Consider the following 17847-nt stretch of genomic DNA (forward strand, 5'->3'; position numbering starts at 1 on the left):
GTTTATGATTAAGAGTAGGGGATGAAAGGGGGCCAGCTCGGTGGCATAGTGGTTAAGTTCACGTGCTCTGCTTTGGAGGCCCGGGGTTCGCAGGTTCGGATCCTAGGCGCGGACCTACACACTGCTCATCAAGCCATGCTGTGGCAGGGTCCCACATACAAAATAGAGGAGGATGGGCACAGATGTTAGCTTAGAGCCAATCTTCCTCAGCAAGAAAGAGGAAGGTTCACAACAGACATCAGCTCTGGGACAATCTTCCTCACCAAAAAAAAAAAAAAGAGTAGGGGATTAAAAAGTTTATCCTGAACTTGTGGCTGGAGCTTGGTGACTTAGATCTAGGTTTTTTCTCTAGGACTACTCAGAAACTCCTGAGAATAATATTTCAGTCTCCTATTTGGCTACCAGCATTAGGTGAACCTAGAGGAGAAATGGGGGGTGAGGGTGGAGGAAGGGGTGAGGCAACTCTGCTCTCAGATTCAGCATGCATACAATCGCTGCTTCTTCTATTTTCAGTATGGCAATGATTATACTTCCCAATATTATTTCCAAATTCCAGACAGACATTAATCATTGGGATTTGGGAACAAGAAACTGGAATTTTCCAAATCACAGGCTATTCCGTATTTTTCATAAGACTTCACTTATGGGTTTTTAAATAATAGTGAGTGACCATAAAAATACATAGTGAATCATTTTTCTGTAATAAGGTTATAATAAAAGTTTCAAGGGTTTTCTGTTAAAAAAAAGTCCACGCATTATTATTAGGAACCAGTATACTACAAAAAGATTATATACTGCATAAACATGAAAAAATGATCTCTATCTGAAATAGACGTGGGATGATAAAAAACTTGAGGAGAGAGTGACATCATCAAAATGGCAGAATAGGAGTTTTTGACTGTCATCCCCCAAAAGAACACCAATTATGATAACCACTCACGGACAAGAGAGGCTTTGTGGAAGTCCAGGAGTCCAGGAAAGAAATTCCAGCAAACCGTTGAAATAAAAAAGTCCATGATTGCAAGCAACGAAGAGGGTAAGAAGAAATGTCTGACTTACTGCGTCACCCCTCCCACAAGGGGGCACAGCTCAGCACCAAGAGCGCCCTTACTGGCCAGTGACTTCTCCTGTCAGGGAAAGTGAACGCATGTGAGTTAGTGCTCAGCTTCCACAGGGGTGCTGGACGCTGCCAAAGACAGCCATTTCTCTGGCCCCATCCAGAGTACTGAGTTGTGAGCTGCACAACTAGGGGCAGTGAATGGCTAGGAGAAAAAGAGCCAGGGCTCAGAAGGGAACATATCAAAGGGACGCAGATCCCACTAACCACTACGTGGAGGCCATCCAGAGGCCTGCCCACGAACCACTGGGGACGCCTCACCTGTGGATCCCCACAACTGGCCCAGGGGCACCCTGAGCACGCCACACACCTCACCCACACACACCACAACCCGTGGACAGCTCCCTGTGTGCTCCCCATGGCAGCCACAACAAGCTTTTGCAGATGGCTAGTGAGCATGACTAGGAAGCCAGTCCAGGAGAAACTACAAACTTGAACTTTCAGCAATGCCCTAGGGAAAGCAAAAGGGAGGCTTGTCACACTCAGCCTAGCTTTGCAGGATCTAGAGTAGGCATACAAGCTCAAGAATTCTGCCACAAGAGTGAGAAAGAAGTGTGGAGCAAGGGTACCCACAGAAGAGGTCTGAGAAAGCCTCAGAATCCCTGACAGGGCTGACAGAAGGTATTTCTCTCCCAAAGCCAGTTAGTAAAGACTGGAGGAGGTGACCACTTCTTCAAATGCAAAGACAGCAATATAAGATGTCAACGAACACGAAAAATCAAGGAAACATAACAACACAAAAGGAACCCAATAATTTTCCAGTAACCGAACCCAAAGAAATGGAGATCAGCAATTTACCAGATAAGAATTCAAAACAGTTGTTTTAAGGAAACTAAGTGAGCTACAAGAAAACATAGACAATTCAATGAAATCAGGAAACAGACCAAAAAAAGGAGAAGTTTAACAGAGAGATTGAAATCATACAAAAGAACCATACAGAAATTCTAGAGCTGAAGAATACAATGAACGAAATGAAAAATACACTGGAAAACATCAATAGGAGAATGGATCAAGCAGAAGAAAGAATCTGTAAAGTAGAAAGCAGGACTTTTGAAATTACCCAGTCAGAGGAGACCAAAGAAAAAAGAATGACAAAAAGTGAAGAAAGCCTATGTGAATTATGGGATACCATTAAGAAAAATAATCTATGTATTATTACAGTTCCAGAAGAAAGGGAGATGGGGCAGAAAGCTTATTTAAAGAAATAGTAGCTGAGAATTTCCCATATCTGGGAAGAGATTTAGACATCCAAGTTCAAGAAGCTCATAGTTCCCCAAAGAGATTCAATCCTAAATGATCTTCTCCAAGACACATTAAAATAAAACTGTCTAACATCAAAGACAAAGAGAGAATTTTAAAAGCAGTAAGAGGAAAAAAAATCCTCACTTACAAGGGAACCCCCCAATAAGGCTATCAGCAGATTTCTCAGCAGAAACCTTACAGGCCAGGAAAGAATGGTATGATATATTCATTCAAAGTGCCGAAAGAAAAAAAATTTCCAATTCGAATACATTACCCAGCAAAACTGACCTTCAGGAATGAAGAGAGATAAAGATGCTCCCAGAAAAACAAAAGCTGAGAGAGTTCATCACCACCACACTTGCCTTACAAGAAATGCTGAAAGGAGTTCTACAAGCTGAAATGAAAAGATGCTAATTAGTAACATGAGAGCATACAACACGCAGGTGAGGGTAAGTATATAGTCAAATTCAGAATATTCTAATACTGCAATATGTTGGTGTGTTAACCACTTAACTCCAATAAAAGGTTAAAGTACAACAGTATGAAAAATAACTATAGCTACAATAATTTGTAAATTAGTTATAAATTGTAACATCAAAAACAGAAAAGGTAGGGTGGATAAAACAGTACAGTTTTTGTATGCATCTGAAGTGAAATTGTTGTCAGCATAAAACAGACTGTTATATCTATAAGCTGTTTTACGTAGGCCTAATGGTAACTAAGAAGCAAAAGCTTGCATTAGATAAAAGATAAAGAGAAGGGAATCAAAGCTATAGAAATTCATCAATTCACAAAGGAAAACAGCAGAAGAAGACAGGAACGAGGAAACTACAAAACAGCCAGAAAACAATCAGATGGCTTAATAAGTCCTTAGCTATCAATAATTATTAATTTAAATGTAAATGGATTAATTTCTCCAATCAAAAGGCATAGCGTAGCTTCATGGTTAACAAACAAGACCCAACTATGTGAGGCATACAAGAGACAAACTTCTGCTTTAGGTGCACAAATAGGCTCAAAATGAAGGGACAGGGCCGGCCCTGTGGCTTAGCGGTTAAGTGCGCGCACTCCGCTGCTGGCGGCCCGGGTTCGGAACCCGGGCGCACACCGACGCACCGCTTCTCCGGCCATGCTGAGGCCGCGTCCCACATACAGCAACTAGAAGGATGTGCAGCTATGACATACAACTATCTACTGGGGCTTCGGGGGAAAAAAATAAATAAGTAAAGTTAAAAAAAAAAAAAATGAAGGGACAGAAAAGATAGTTCATGAAAACGAAAACCAAGAGAGCATGAGTAGCTATATTTATTTCAGAGAAGATAGATTATAACTTGAAAGCTGAAACAACAAAGAAGGTTATTTTATAATGATAAAGGGCTCAATTCATTAAGAGAATATATTGATCATAAATACATACACAGCCAACAATAAAGCAACTGCATATATTAAGCAAATACTAATAGATACGAAGGGAGAAATAGCCAACAATACAGCAATAGTAGAAGACTTGACCTCAGTTTCAACAATGGATAGGTCACTCAGACAGAAAATCAGTAAGAAAACCTTGGACTTGAACTACATATTGGACCAAATGGACCTAACAGACATATACAGAACATTCCATCCAAAAGCAGGAGAATACACATTCTTCTCAAACACACATAAAACATACTCCAAGATGGATCATATGTTTGGTCACAAAATAAGTCTTAGCAAGTTTAAGAAAACTAAAATCATATCACATATCTTTTTGGATCAAAATGGTATGGAACTAGAAATCAATAACAGGAGGAGAAATGGAAAATTCAGAAATGTGTGTGAAAATGAAACAACACATTCTTGAACAACCAGTGGGCCAAAGAAAAATCAAAAGGGAAATTAAAAAAAAAAAATTGTGAAACATGGGGCCGGCCTGGTGGCACAAGTGGTTAAGTGCGCGCACAACCGGCCCGGGGTTCGCCAGTTCGGATCCCAGGCGCGCACCGACGCACTGCTTGGCAAGCCATGCTGTGGCGGCGTCCCATATAAAGTGGAGGAAGATGGGCACGGATGTTAGCCCAGGGCCAGTCTTCCTCGGCAAAAGAAGAGGAGGATTGGTGGATGTTAGCATAGGGCTGATCTCCTCACACACACAAAAAATTGTGAAACAAAAGCAAAAGAAAATACAACATAGCAAAATTTATGGAATGAAACAAATGCAGTTTTAAGAGGGAAGTTTATAGCAACAAATGCCTACATTAAGAAAAAAGAAAGATCTCAAATAAACAATATAACCTTATACCTCAAGGAACTAGAAAGAGAAGACCAAATGAAGTCCAAAGTTATCACAAGGAAAGAAATAACAAAAATGAGAGCAGAAATAAATGAAATTGAGACCAGAAAAACAGAAAGATAACAAAAGTAAGAGCTGTTTTTGTTGATAAAATAAAATTCACAATCCTTTAGCCAGACTAAGAAAAAAAGAGAAAAGAGCCAAATAAATAGAATCAGAAATAAAGAGGAGACATTACATCTGATGCCATACAAACACAAAGGATCAGAAGAGACTACTATAAACAATTATACACCAACAAACTGGATAACCTAGATGAAATGGACAAATTCCTAGAACCATATAACCTACCAACACTGAATCATGAAGAAACAGAAAATCTGAATAGCTCAATAACAAGTAAGGAGATTAAATCAGTAATCAAAAAACTCCTAAAAACAACAACAAAAACCAGGACCAGCTAATTGCACTAGGGAATTCCGCCAAACATTTGAAAAAGAGTTAACACTAATCTTTCTTAAATTCTTGCAAACAATTGAAGGGGAGGGAACACACCAAACTCATTTTACGAGGCCAGCATTGTCCTGATACCAAAGCCAGATAAGAACACTACAAGAAAAGAAAACTATAGGCCAATATACCTGATGAATATGGATGCAAAAATTCTCAAGAAAATACTAGCAAAGTCAATTCAACAACATATTAAGAGGTTATATACCATGATCAAGTAGGATTTCATGCAAGGATGGTTCAATATCTGTAAATCAATAAATGTGATTTAACAAAATAAAGGTTTAAAATCATATGATCATCTCAACAGATACAGAAAAAGCATTTGACAAAAATTCTACAAACTTTCAATGATAAAAACTCTCAACAAATAGAGTATAGAAGGAATGTACATCAACACAATAAAGGCCATATATGACCAGACAACAGTTAATATCATACTCAACATGAAATGCTGAAAGCTTTTCCTCTAATATCAGGAACAAGACAAGGATGCCCACTCTCACCACTCCTATTCAACATAGTACTAGAAGTCCTAGCCAGAGCAATTAGGCAAGAAAAAGAAAGAAAAGTATTCAAACCAGAAAGGAAGAAGAAATTGTCTCTTTTTGAAGATGACATGATCTTAAATACAGAAAATCCTAAAGACCACACCAAAAAACTGTTAAAACTAATCAACAAATTCAATAAAGTTACAGGATACAAAATCAACATACAGAAATCAATTGCGTTTCTATATACTCACAATGAAATATCTCAAAAAGAAATAATGAAAACAATCCCCTTTATAATAGCACCAAAAACAATAAAATACTTAAGAATATATTTAACCAAGGAGGTGAAAGATCTGTACTCTGAGAAAAGTATAAGACACTAATGAAAGAAATTGAAGAAAATACAAATAAATGGAAATATATCCCATGTTCATGAACTGGAAGACTTAACATTGTTAAAATGGCCATACCACCCAAAGCCATCTATAGATTTAATGCTATCCCTATGAAAATTCCAATGGCATTTCTTACAAAAATAGAAAAAAAATTCTAAAACTCGTATGGAACCACAAAAGATCCAAAGAGCCAAAGCAATCCTGAGAAAGAACAGCAAATCTGGAGGCAAAACACTTCCCGATTTCTAACTATATTCAAAGCTATAGTAATCAAAACAGTATGGTACTGGCATAAAAACAGACACACAGACCAATGGAACAGAATAGAGAGCCAGAAATAAACCCACACATATAGGTCAACAAATATTTGACAAGGGAGCCAAGAATACTCAATGAGGAAAAGACAGTCTCTTCAATAAGTATTGGGAAAACTGAATATTCACATGCAAAAGAATGAAATTGAGGAGCTGGCCTGGTAGCATAGTAGTTAAGCTCACATGCTCTACTTCAGTGGCCTAGCGTTCACAAGTTCGGATCCCGGGTGCAGACCTATGTAGAGCTCATCAAGCCAAGCTGTGGCAGCATGCCACATACAAAACAAAGGAAGAGGGCCGGCCCCGTGGCTTAGCGGTTAAGTGCGTGCGCTCCGACGCAGGCTGCCTGGGTTCGGATCCCGGGCGCGCACAGACGCACTGCTTCTCCGGCCGTGCTGAGGCCGCGTCCCACATACAGCAACTAGAAGAATGTGCAACTATGACTTACAACTATCGCTTGGGGCTTTAGGGGAAAAATAAATAAAAAAATAAATTAAAAAAAAATTAAAAAAAAAAAAAAAAAACAACAAAGGAAGATGAGCACGGATGTTAGCTCAGGGCTAATCTTCCTGAGCAAAAAGAAGAAGACTGACAACAGATGTTAGCTCAGGGCCAATCTTCCCCACCAAAAAAAAAAAAAAAAAGAATGAAATTGAAACCCTATCTTATATCACTCACAAAAATTAATTTAGAAATGGATTAAAGACTTAAATGTAAGACCTTAAACCATGAAACTCCTAAAAGAAAACATAAAGGAAAAGCTCCTTGACATGAATCTTGGCAACGATTTTTTAGATATGACACCAAAAGCACAAGCAACAAAAGGAAAAATCAACAAATGAGACTACATCAAACTAAAAAGCTTCTGCACAGCAAAAGAAATAATCAACAAAATTAAAAGGCAATCTACAGAAGGAGAGAAAATATTTGCAAATCATATATCTGATAAGGGTTAACATCCAAAATATATAAGGAACTCATACAACTCAACAGCAAAAGGCAAATAATCTGATTAAAAGATGGGCAGAGGATCTGAACAGATGTTTTTCCAAAGACGACATACAAATGGCCAACAGATACATGAAAAGATACTCAACATCACTAATTATCAGTAAATATCAATAATTATAATTATCACTATTATACAGTTCTGGGTGTATATCAAAAAGAAATGAAATTACTATTTCAAAGAGATATCCACACTCCCATTTTCATTACAGCATTATTCACAATAGCCAAGACATGGAAATAACCTAAGTGTCCATCAATGGATGAATGGAAAAGGAAAATGTGATATATATATATATATATATATATATATATATATATATATATATGCCTACACACACACACATACACAATGGAATATTATTCAGTCATTAAAAGAGAAGGAAATCCTGCTATTTTGGACAATATCAATGGACCATGAGAGCATTATGAAGGGAAATGAGTTAGACAGAGAAAAACATTTACTGTGTGCTATTACTTGTATGTGGAATATGAAAAAGCCAAACTCACAGAAACAGAGAGTAGAACGATATTTGCTAAGGGCTGGGAAGTAGGGGAAATGGGGAGATGTTGGTCAAGCGGTACAAACTTCCAGTTTTAAGATGAATAAATTCTGGGGATCTAATGTACAGCATAGTAACTACAGTTAACAATGCTGTATTATATACTCGAAACTTGCTAAGAGAGTAGACAGTAGATGTGCTCACTACACACACACACACACAAATGGTAATTACGTGAGGTGATGGAGGCATTAACTAACCCTATCAGAGTAATCATTTCAAAATTAATATGTGTATCAAATCATCACATTGTATATCTTAAACTTACACAATGTTATATGTCAATTATACCTTAAAAAACCTGGGGAGAAAAATAAAAGACCTTAAAAAAGAAACATTAATATAAAATAAATGCCAAATAAAAATGCAAGTAAAAACTGAAAGATAATACTATACTTAGAAGTTATCATTATTAAAATGAAATTTTAAAACATATCATATCGTATTTGGCCTGTTCAATAGTCTTTCATGACAAAATCCAGATGTAGAAAAGTTTCATTCATTTTGTGTTGACATTGGTCAAATTCAGAGTGTATCAAAAAGCATCTTTAGAGTGTTTGGGTACATGTTGCTTTATATAAGCTATAAGCTCCTTTACTTTGTTTAATGATAAACTATTTTGTCTGCTTACTCTGATTTTGGTTTTGCCTTTAAAATCAACATTGCTTTTGCTAATTCAGATTTTAGATTAAGTTCTCATTTCATGTTGGAATATTCCACAAAAACATTCACACCTTTTTCTCTTTGCAATTCCTCTGTAAAGCATTTACAAAAAACTATAGTCTATAGTGACTATCCTGAACTCGAAAACACCAGCAAACATTATTGGGTAGTATTTACATACACAACATTGAGATCTAATGGCAAGGTTAACAATACTACACAGAATAACATGTTGTAACTGTAATTCTTGTTTCTGTTTTCCTGACTTTTTAATGATTTTACTCAGGATTTGGGATTCGAATAAACATACAAATTTCCTGGGAAATGATAGGAATGCCTTCCTATATGGAAATGCTACTTTATCCAGAGATCATCTGCTTTGAACCTGCAGAATTCGACCCAAGGTGAACAGCATCCATTGGGAGAATTACTTCTCGGCAATATTCACTCAGTCTTTCTTATTATATCTCCCTTGTATCCCAATTTCCAGAGATATCTGGCAATGCCAATTCTTGAGCTTTTTAAGAATTTACAGGGTAAATATGATTGGTTTCAGCTTTTCCCACTGCCAATTTAAGATTCATGAGTCTTGGGCGTCCAAGTTAATTTCCATTCACTCTTAGGCTTTTCAGTTTTCCAAACTGTATTGCTACTGTCTCCTTTCCTGATGTTCTTGTCCTGTGGGTCTTTACTGTGGTTTTAGTGGGGTTTCAATAGGGAGCAAAATTAGAAGAGTCAATCCACTATGTGAATCCCACAGGAATCTTCATTTTTAACAAGAGTCTTAGATGATTCCAATGCAGGCGGTCCAAAATCAACACTTTCAAACACTGAACTAGACGATAATCAGTGGAAAGTGCCCAGAACAGTGAATACAAGTAGAAATAGTTGAAGAAGCTGAGGATGTTTGTCAAGAAGGATACTCTGAGCTATAACGGCTACTTCAGTAGCTAACGGGCATTAGAAAAGAAGTTAGGCTTGGGGAAAGAGAAGGTAGGCTTGTTCTCTATGCCTCCAAGGAAAACCAGAACCAGTATGGAAAAACTGCAGGCCAGAGATTTGGTACAAGATAGAAAAGAACTTCTTAACAGACAAAACCATCCTAGGAAGGTATGAACTGCCTTGGGCAACAAGAAACTCAAGAACAGGCTGCACAACTATCACTTACTTGGGATGTCACTAACAGCACCTAAGCCCTAGATGGTCGTGTGGTCCAGCTGGTTGCCGAGGCAAGGCCAACCTACAGGAGAAACAAATTTAATGCATAATTAAATGCTAGAAAGATGAAATTACAAAAATAAAGTCATTTTAGGCACACTGAGTGAAAGCTACCAAATACAAAGGATTATCCACACTTGGAATATAACAGGTAATGACTGCCTGGTCCTAAATTTCCTTTTCTCAGTTAGAATACAACTTTTTTCCCCCACACAGAATGTGCACTTAGATGTGCATTTATCCCTAGATTTAATTTGAGAACTTGAAAAATGACAAAGTAATGCGTTCCTGATTGTTATGAAAATGTCCCTATAAGACATAAACTTTAATATATTACTAAGCATTTTTTCTTTACCTAAAATGCATGTTGGCTTAAAAACACATTTCCCTGCATCTATTCTCCTCACCTCCTCCAATCAAGGAACAAAGAGGACACCAGAGAGGATGGAGCACAGCGAACAAGGGAAAACTGGCACGATATGAGGCTGCAGCAGTAAGCAGAGAGGCCAGATGCCAGGGTGGGGATGGGAGGAGGAACGTTGTGAGTCAAGTTAAATATATCAGGTTTATTTTAAGTATAATGGTAAATAATAGAAAAGTTTCAAGCAGGAGACTGACATGATCACATTTTATATTTTTTTAAATGGCTTTTGTGTGACAAATAAAGTGGAGGTATTAATACATATTGGTAGACCAATTAGGAAGCAGTACTCAAGTGAGAGATAATGGTAGTTTGGACTAGGCTGATAGAGGTAGAGATGAAATGACCACATTTGAGAAATTCCACTTAAGAGGCAGAATCAAGAGAATGCTGAGAGGCCTTAAAGATATCTTGCATGAGCATCTGGATGAATGGTGGTCCCAGTCCCCAGGAAAGTATATACTGCCAGATGTAAGTTGCTGGAAGTGTAAGGAAAAGGGGAATCCATTTTTGGGTGGGTTAGGTTTGAAAACATATGAATCATCTAACTGTGCATGCCTCACAAGCTCCACGCCATCATTTCTCACTGAACATCTCCATTAAAGCTTCAAACTCAGGATGCTGGCAATCAAAATCTGTATCTTTCTTCTGCATCTGCTCCATTTGCTGATTAATTAATGCCACCAATGTGAGGGATGTTATAGACGGGGTTTCTACATGTGATAGAGAAGACTGGAATATAAAACACCTGAAGTCTCTCTGATAAGATTCTCTGACTCACAGATTCATCCACAACACTGAAGTTCTTCCTGCCACAAAGGTTAACCTTAAGGAAAGAGTTAAACTTATAACACTGCAAACATTTAAAACCATTTGAAAATAAATATAAAAGTGTTAAGAATGGGATACTTTTATCCACAGATTGCTTTGCTAGGAATATTACAAGAGTAAGATAGATTTTGGAATAGATTCAAGAAAATAGATTTGAGAGTTAAATGTTAATTCTTAATGTCCTGTTTTTCTGAATTAAAAACTTAAAGCAATTATTTTACAGCTGACAAGCATCACAATCTTTATCAATATGTCCTATTATAGCAAAACACTGCCACCTGTTGGAAGACATCACTGGCAAAATGTTTCTACTAACCAAGTTTGTGAGCAAGTTTGTGAGTTTCTGAAAGAAAATGTAAAGGGATAATGTTGATTTTATCCTTTCTAGCCTATCACACTTGAATAAAAACCATTAAAAAAGAGAAAAGGCAGGGATGCAACCTTACTGATTCCCACAATAAAAAGCACAAAATGACATTTACTTTTTAGATTGGCTTCCTTGGATGAGGCAAAGGTGTGACAATGAAGAGACAGCATATGAGGGAGTATTTGAGGTGAGGTGTATCCTGATTATAGTGGTGGTTAAACAATCTATACATGCGTTAAAATTCATAGAACTGTAAACCAAAAGGCAAAATAGTCAATTTTAATGTGTGATAATTTTTTTAAAAGACAGTTACAGAATGAGAGGATAAAAATATTCAGCGTCATCTGTTTATAGAAAGGAGAAAAACCATAAAAAGTTAGAATGCGAAAGTATTCACATAAAATTCAACAGTTTTGCCACTCAGGCCAAAGGTCTGAGGCCCAAATAAACTTAGAAAGGTCCCAATCTGACACAAGCATGTTGAAATATTTAAATATGGACCTGGAAGTGCTTCTAAGTACTAAGTGTACTGACATACACTAGAAGTAAATTACTTCGTCCCAAGCATAGGCAGGTCTGATGAAAGGTAACAATCTATTACCAAAAACTAGCAATCAATACTCACCTTTGATTCTGGTAACCTCAAAAGAAGTCTTATGAAATCATTTTTACGTGCTTGTGTTTTGTCTCCCTCAAAAAGCTGAGGCATAAACAGGCCAAGCTGGGTGCTCAGCACCTAGGTAATCTTGGTATCTGCTGCATGCTGGGGAAGTCACATATAAATCCAAGTTTTATTAAAGTTCCTAGAGTCTGGAGCATCCAAATCCATCTGGTGAGCTTTCTAGTGCATCTGTAGACGCCAAATGCCATAAGGTGCCAAGAGTCCACAAAAAGAGGGACGACCAGGTAAGAGCCCAGATGACAAATGGACCCAAACGGAGAGCAAAAGTCACATTAACACACTTGTTCTTCCCATCTCTCCTGATAATATGCTTGCTGTGTACTATGGGGTATGGGCTGTAACAGTGATGAGGGAGTTTATGAAAGATGTTGCAACTGGAGGGGGTGGGGGTAGGGAGGGTCTGGCAGGCAGCATGAGATCTTAGTCTTCTAAGATTTGGTTGAGCCATACTGTTGTCTGTTTTCTACATTTCCCCATTGATCTCAGGAAGGCCACAGTTATTGAGAGAGATCCCAGTATCTACAACAACTCAGAGTTCCAACATCAGGAATAGCTGAAAAATAATGGTAGAGTAATAAAAAAGAATAATGTTGGTCATTTCCCATTCTTCACTAATTAATAGATGGATATCTCTGCACAGGGGAGGAGTGGGGGGTAAATTTGCCTATCAGAAGCAGCAGTATTCACAGCAAACCAGAGAAATTGCCAAAGTATCCAAGTAGAGCAGCAGAAAGATACTGGAGCAATCCCAACCTTTGGAACTACATAAGTGTGCAAAATTCCCTCCATTTTAGAGTCTGCCATGATGGGTAATTTGCCCAAACAGACTAAAAACATAGAGAGAATTAAGAAAAAACAAACGAAAAAACCAAGAGCTTGAATCATAAAGAAGTTTAGGATTTGGGAAACTATCCAGGTAAACCTTTTATTTAGTCTGAATTCTAATAATTTTAAAACTCAAAGATCTCCAAGTCCTAAGACGAAAACCTCTACATCCCTTCAACTAGGAAATGGCTTTTTGAAATTTATATTTTTAGAAAGGTAAATGTGATAATACATGCCTAAATTACACAGTTCTTTTAAATCTCATATTTGATGTGAATGACAAAAGACACTGAAGCATATGGACGGTTCCTCAAAAATTAAACAGAGAATTACCCTGTGATCTAGCAATTCCACTTCTGGATATGCACCCAAAAGAACTCAAACAAATATCTGTGTACCAGTGTTCATAGCAGCACTATTCACAACAGCCACAAGATAGAAACCACCCAAATGTCTATCAACTACTGAATGGATAAACAAAATGTTATATATACATACAACGGAATATTATTCAGCCTTAAAACCAAACGAGGGCCGCCCCGTGGTTTAGCGGTTAAGTGCTCGCACTCCGCTACTGGCGGCCCAGGTTCGGATCCTGGGCGCGCGCCGACGCACCGCTTCTCCGGCTGTGCTGAGGCCGCCTCCCACATAGAGCAACTAGAAGGATGTGCAACTATGACATACAATTATCTACTGGGGCTTTGGGGAAAAAAAAAAAAGGAGGAGGATTGGCAATAGATGTTAGCTCAGAGCCGGTCTTCCTCAGCAAAAAGAGGAGGATTAGCATGGAGGTTAGCTCAGGGCTGATCTTCCTCACAGAAAAATAAATAAATAAATAAAATAAAACTGTAAAAAAAAAAAACAAACGAAATTCTGCAATATGCTACAACATGGATGAACCTTAAAGACATCATGCTAAGTGAAATAAACCAGATACACAAGGACAAATATTGTATGATTCCATTTGTATGAGGTACCTAGAACAGTCAAACTCAGAGAAAAAATTGAATGGTGGTTGCCAGGGGCTAGAGAGAGGTGGGGAATGTGGAGATATTATTTAACTGATAGAGAGTTTCAGTTTGGGAAGATGAAAGTTCTGGAGAGGATGGCGGTGATACGTGAATGTACTTAATGTCACTGAACTGCACACTTAAAAATGGTTAGAATGTTAAATTTCATGTTACATATATTTTACCACAATTTAAACAAACAAAGATTGAAGCAAGAAACAGTCTTCCTAACAAATCAGGCCATAGGGAAATAACGAAGCCTCGCACGTTATGTGTAGAGTAGAGATGCAACTTTTTCCAGGGAGCTATGGTATAGCTTTCCTCAAAATGTTTCTCAAAATGTTCAGAGATCCTAAAAATATCTTAATTACCACTACATTTAAACCAATGAAATGAGAAAAGCAAATATCAAAATAATAGGATTTTATAAAACTACTATTCCCAGCATGCCCCAATCAATATAGAACCAGCATAGTTATAGTCCAGCTCTGCACAGAAAAAATCTTCTAATAAACTTCTGCCAGCATGAAATAAGCACCTACTATTCGATGACCACTGTCCAACATGGTTCACACAAACCTAATGCAGTATATTAAACATAAATAAGGGAATAACTTCTAGGAGTCTATTCGAAACAGAAAATTAAATGAACCAACAAAGCTGAAGCAGGTTACACATATTTTTCAAGGCAGAGAGATAGGGAGGCACCAGTGTCTGAAACAATGAACACTATAAAGTTAAATACGGTACCAGGGACTCAGACATCACACAACCAGGGAACTACTATGTCACTTTCTATAAGTCCTGCAATTTGAGAATAATATCCCAAACTACCACCCAGAAACCTCTTAAAGGAAAAGATTGTCAGTCCTGTCTACACAAAAATGTAAAACATTAGCATAGCAAAAGATATAAAACAAAGTTAACAGGCAAATAGACTGAAAATATCTGCCACATATCTAACAGTCAGTGGGTTAACATCTCTACCACAGAACTCCTACAAATCAATAAGGAAAAGACAAAACTCAATAGGGAATAGATTATAAACTGTTTCCCCCTGCTTTGTTTTTCAAATCTTAAAATGCTGCTCACAGCTTCTTCACAGCATTTTTTCCAGGCCTGGTCCTCCACTCATTGAAGTTGTTATTCAACTCACTCTCTGAACTACCCCCACAGAGCTATAACATGGTCTCCAGGAAGACTAAAAATTAACCTTATGTGCTCTTCATTTAAAGGAACTATAGCATAATCTACAAGACCAACATATATCTGATAAGAGACTTGTATCTAAAATATATAAAGAACACTTACAATTCAACAATGAAAAGACAACCTAACTTAAAAATCAGCAAAGGATATGAATAGACGTTTCTCCAAAGAAGATAAACAAATGGCTCACAGCACATGAAAAGATGCTCAACATCATTAGCTATCAGAGAAATGCAAATCAAAACCACAATGAGATATACTTCACACCCACTAGGATGGGTGGAATTAAAAAAACAGATAATGACAAGTGTTGGTGAGGATGTGAAGAAATCAGAACCGTCATAGACTGCTGATGGGAATATAAAATGGTGCAGCCGCTTTAGAAAACAGTCTGGCAGTTCCTCAAAACGTTAAACATAAGAGTTACCATATGACTCAGCAATTCTACTCTTAAGTATACACCCAAGAGAAATGAAAACATGCTGTTCACACAAAAACTTGTACATGAATGTTCATAGCAGCATTATGACAGCCAAAACAACTCCAATGTCCATCAGCTGACCAATGGATAAATAAATAGTGGTATATCCACACAATGAAATATCACCTAGCAAAAAAAAAAGGAATGTACCAATACTACAACATGAATAAACATGAATGTTAAGTGAAAGAAAACAATCAAAAAAAACCACATACCCTATCATTTCATTTATATGGATTGTCCAGAATATGCAAATATATAGACAGTAGATTAGTACAGTAGTTGCACAGGGCTACGAGGAGGGTTGAGTAGAGGGGAAATCAGAAGAGACTGCTAATGGGTACAGGGTTTTCTTTTTAGGGTGACGAAAATGTTTTGAAATTGATTGTGGTGATGGCTATACAACTTCGTAAGTGTACTAAAAATCAATATATTTTAAATGAGTAAATTCTATGGTATGCGAACTATACCTCAATTAAGCTATTTTTTAAAAGGACTGTAGATTGTGACTTTTTTTCCCGTTATATCCCCAGCTCCTAAAACACTGCCTAGCAATATCAGGAATTCAATAAATTCTGACTAAATGGAAAAATAAATTTCAAAACGTGAGCAAACCATTATAAAACCTCGTCATATCCAAAGTCATGAAATTACTGCAGGTTGGCAAGGCGGGAGTATACAGTACGTATCTATAACCGTGTTTTTCATAAAAGGAGATGAGACTGAAAAATTCAGTAGAAGCAAGACCTTGAAGGGTCTTGATGCCAGGCTAAGAAATTCGTATTATCCTGAATCAACGGGAGGACCAATAAGATTTTGAGAAGAATAACACAATCAGATCTGTGTTTTAAATGCGCAAAGTGTAAGTGGTGTTGCTATTCTGTCCAAAGCTGAAGTAGAGCAATAGCCCTCAGGTGAGAACGGGGAGGAGCTGGGGGAAGAAATGAGAAGCAAATGTCAAAATGTAAGAATCTTTATGGGTTTTTTAAATCACACAGCACACCGCGCACGCGCGCGCGCACACACACACACACACACACAGACTGACACACATACACAGATACATGCCCCGTCACCCACACTGAAAATCACTTGTATGGTCAGCCTCTGTATGGAGCTCAAGTGCGATGGGGACAAAAACTATTATGACCACTGCGCCAGAAAATTCTCTCGCACAGTCATCTGGGCAGGGTCCTCCTCAGAGAGTCGTGATTCAGGACTACCAACAGAGCGCCACTGTCGCCTCTCCGGGAGGACCCCGACTCTTCACAAACGGGCTCTCGGCACGCCCAGGAAGGACCGCAGGGCGAGGCGACGGTCAGCTGCGCACGGCCTCACAGCTCCAGGGGGACGGGCGCCTTGCAGCGTCTCAAGGCGCGGAGCCCACCACGGGCCCCCAGGCGCCATCCACGCAGCCCAGGGAGGTCGCGAGCCGCCGGGACGCGACCCCTGAGGGGGCTGCCCTTGCAGCAGCCCGCCCGCCGCGCAAACGCGGCCGCCCGGACTGCGGGAACCAGCGCTTCTGGCTGTAGGAGAGGCGCGCACCCCTCCCCCCAGGGCGAGGGGCGAAGGCTGACCTGTCAGGGACACAGGCACCACGCGGCAGGAAGCAGACGGGCTCCTTCCGGATGTGGGCAGTGGGTGGGCAGAGCCGCGGTGGGCGCGCCCCGCGGGGAGCAGTCGAGACTTCCGGCGTCGCCGCCTCGCGGGGCTAGAGCGTCGGGATGGCTGACGGCCGAAGGCCCGCGAGCGGCTGGGCGCGGGCTGAGACGGCCTGGGCTGTGTGGCTTAGCTTCCTAGACGCTCGGATTTGCGTCGGGAACGGGTTCGTCTCCTCAGATCCCCGCTTTTTGTTTTATACGTCCCGTTAGCCCCCAACACACATATGCAGTCCGGGAGCGCTGGCCGAGGAAAGTTAAAGCCCTGGTTCCTATTGCTCCCCGCAGGGATCTGACGCTTCGGCTCTCCCGCGAGGACGCGAAGCCACGGGGATCTGAGCCCCACGCTGGCGGTGAAATCCACCTTGCCCTATTCGGCTGAGATATTTGGCAACGCTCAATTTTCTTTTATTCACCAAATACTTATGAAATGCCTACTGTGCTCCAGGGAATGCAAGGGTAAGAAAAAACTAATGGTCTCTGCTTTCATGGAGTTTAGTAGTAAAATAGATAATGATAGAATCCTACAATGGATAATGATAGTACCTCATAGATTTCTTGTGAGGA

At 39.1% G+C, this 17847-nt stretch overlaps 1 protein-coding gene across 11 annotated transcripts in view; it reads right to left on the reverse strand.

Annotated features, from left to right (window-relative positions):
• The window catches only part of COA1 (cytochrome c oxidase assembly factor 1), a 100682-nt gene extending 83396 nt beyond the window's left edge, over positions 1–17286 (reverse strand). For 4 of the 11 annotated variants that reach the window (XM_087434044.1, XM_087433764.1, XM_087431663.1 and 1 more), the window contains exons 1-3: positions 17200–17285; positions 9747–9818; positions 2648–2753 (exon numbers count right to left, since the gene is read on the reverse strand). Coding sequence is in view for 2 of the 11 variants with exons in the window: in XM_087436363.1 (XP_087292489.1) it covers positions 941–1016 (76 nt within the window). In the remaining 9 variants the exon portion in view is untranslated. Of the gene's footprint in view, positions 1–940; positions 1128–2647; positions 2754–9746; positions 9819–17199 lie in introns of those variants that run through there. The other 7 variants (XM_087432734.1, XM_087434409.1, XM_087432106.1 and 4 more) reach the window with 5 other exon arrangements.
• Between the last annotated feature and the right edge of the window lie 561 nt (positions 17287–17847).

This window comes from Ceratotherium simum, chromosome 1, assembly GCF_057802395.1.
Source record: "Ceratotherium simum simum isolate JZ-2026a chromosome 1, ASM5780239v1, whole genome shotgun sequence".
Lineage (NCBI taxonomy): Eukaryota > Metazoa > Chordata > Mammalia > Perissodactyla > Rhinocerotidae > Ceratotherium > Ceratotherium simum.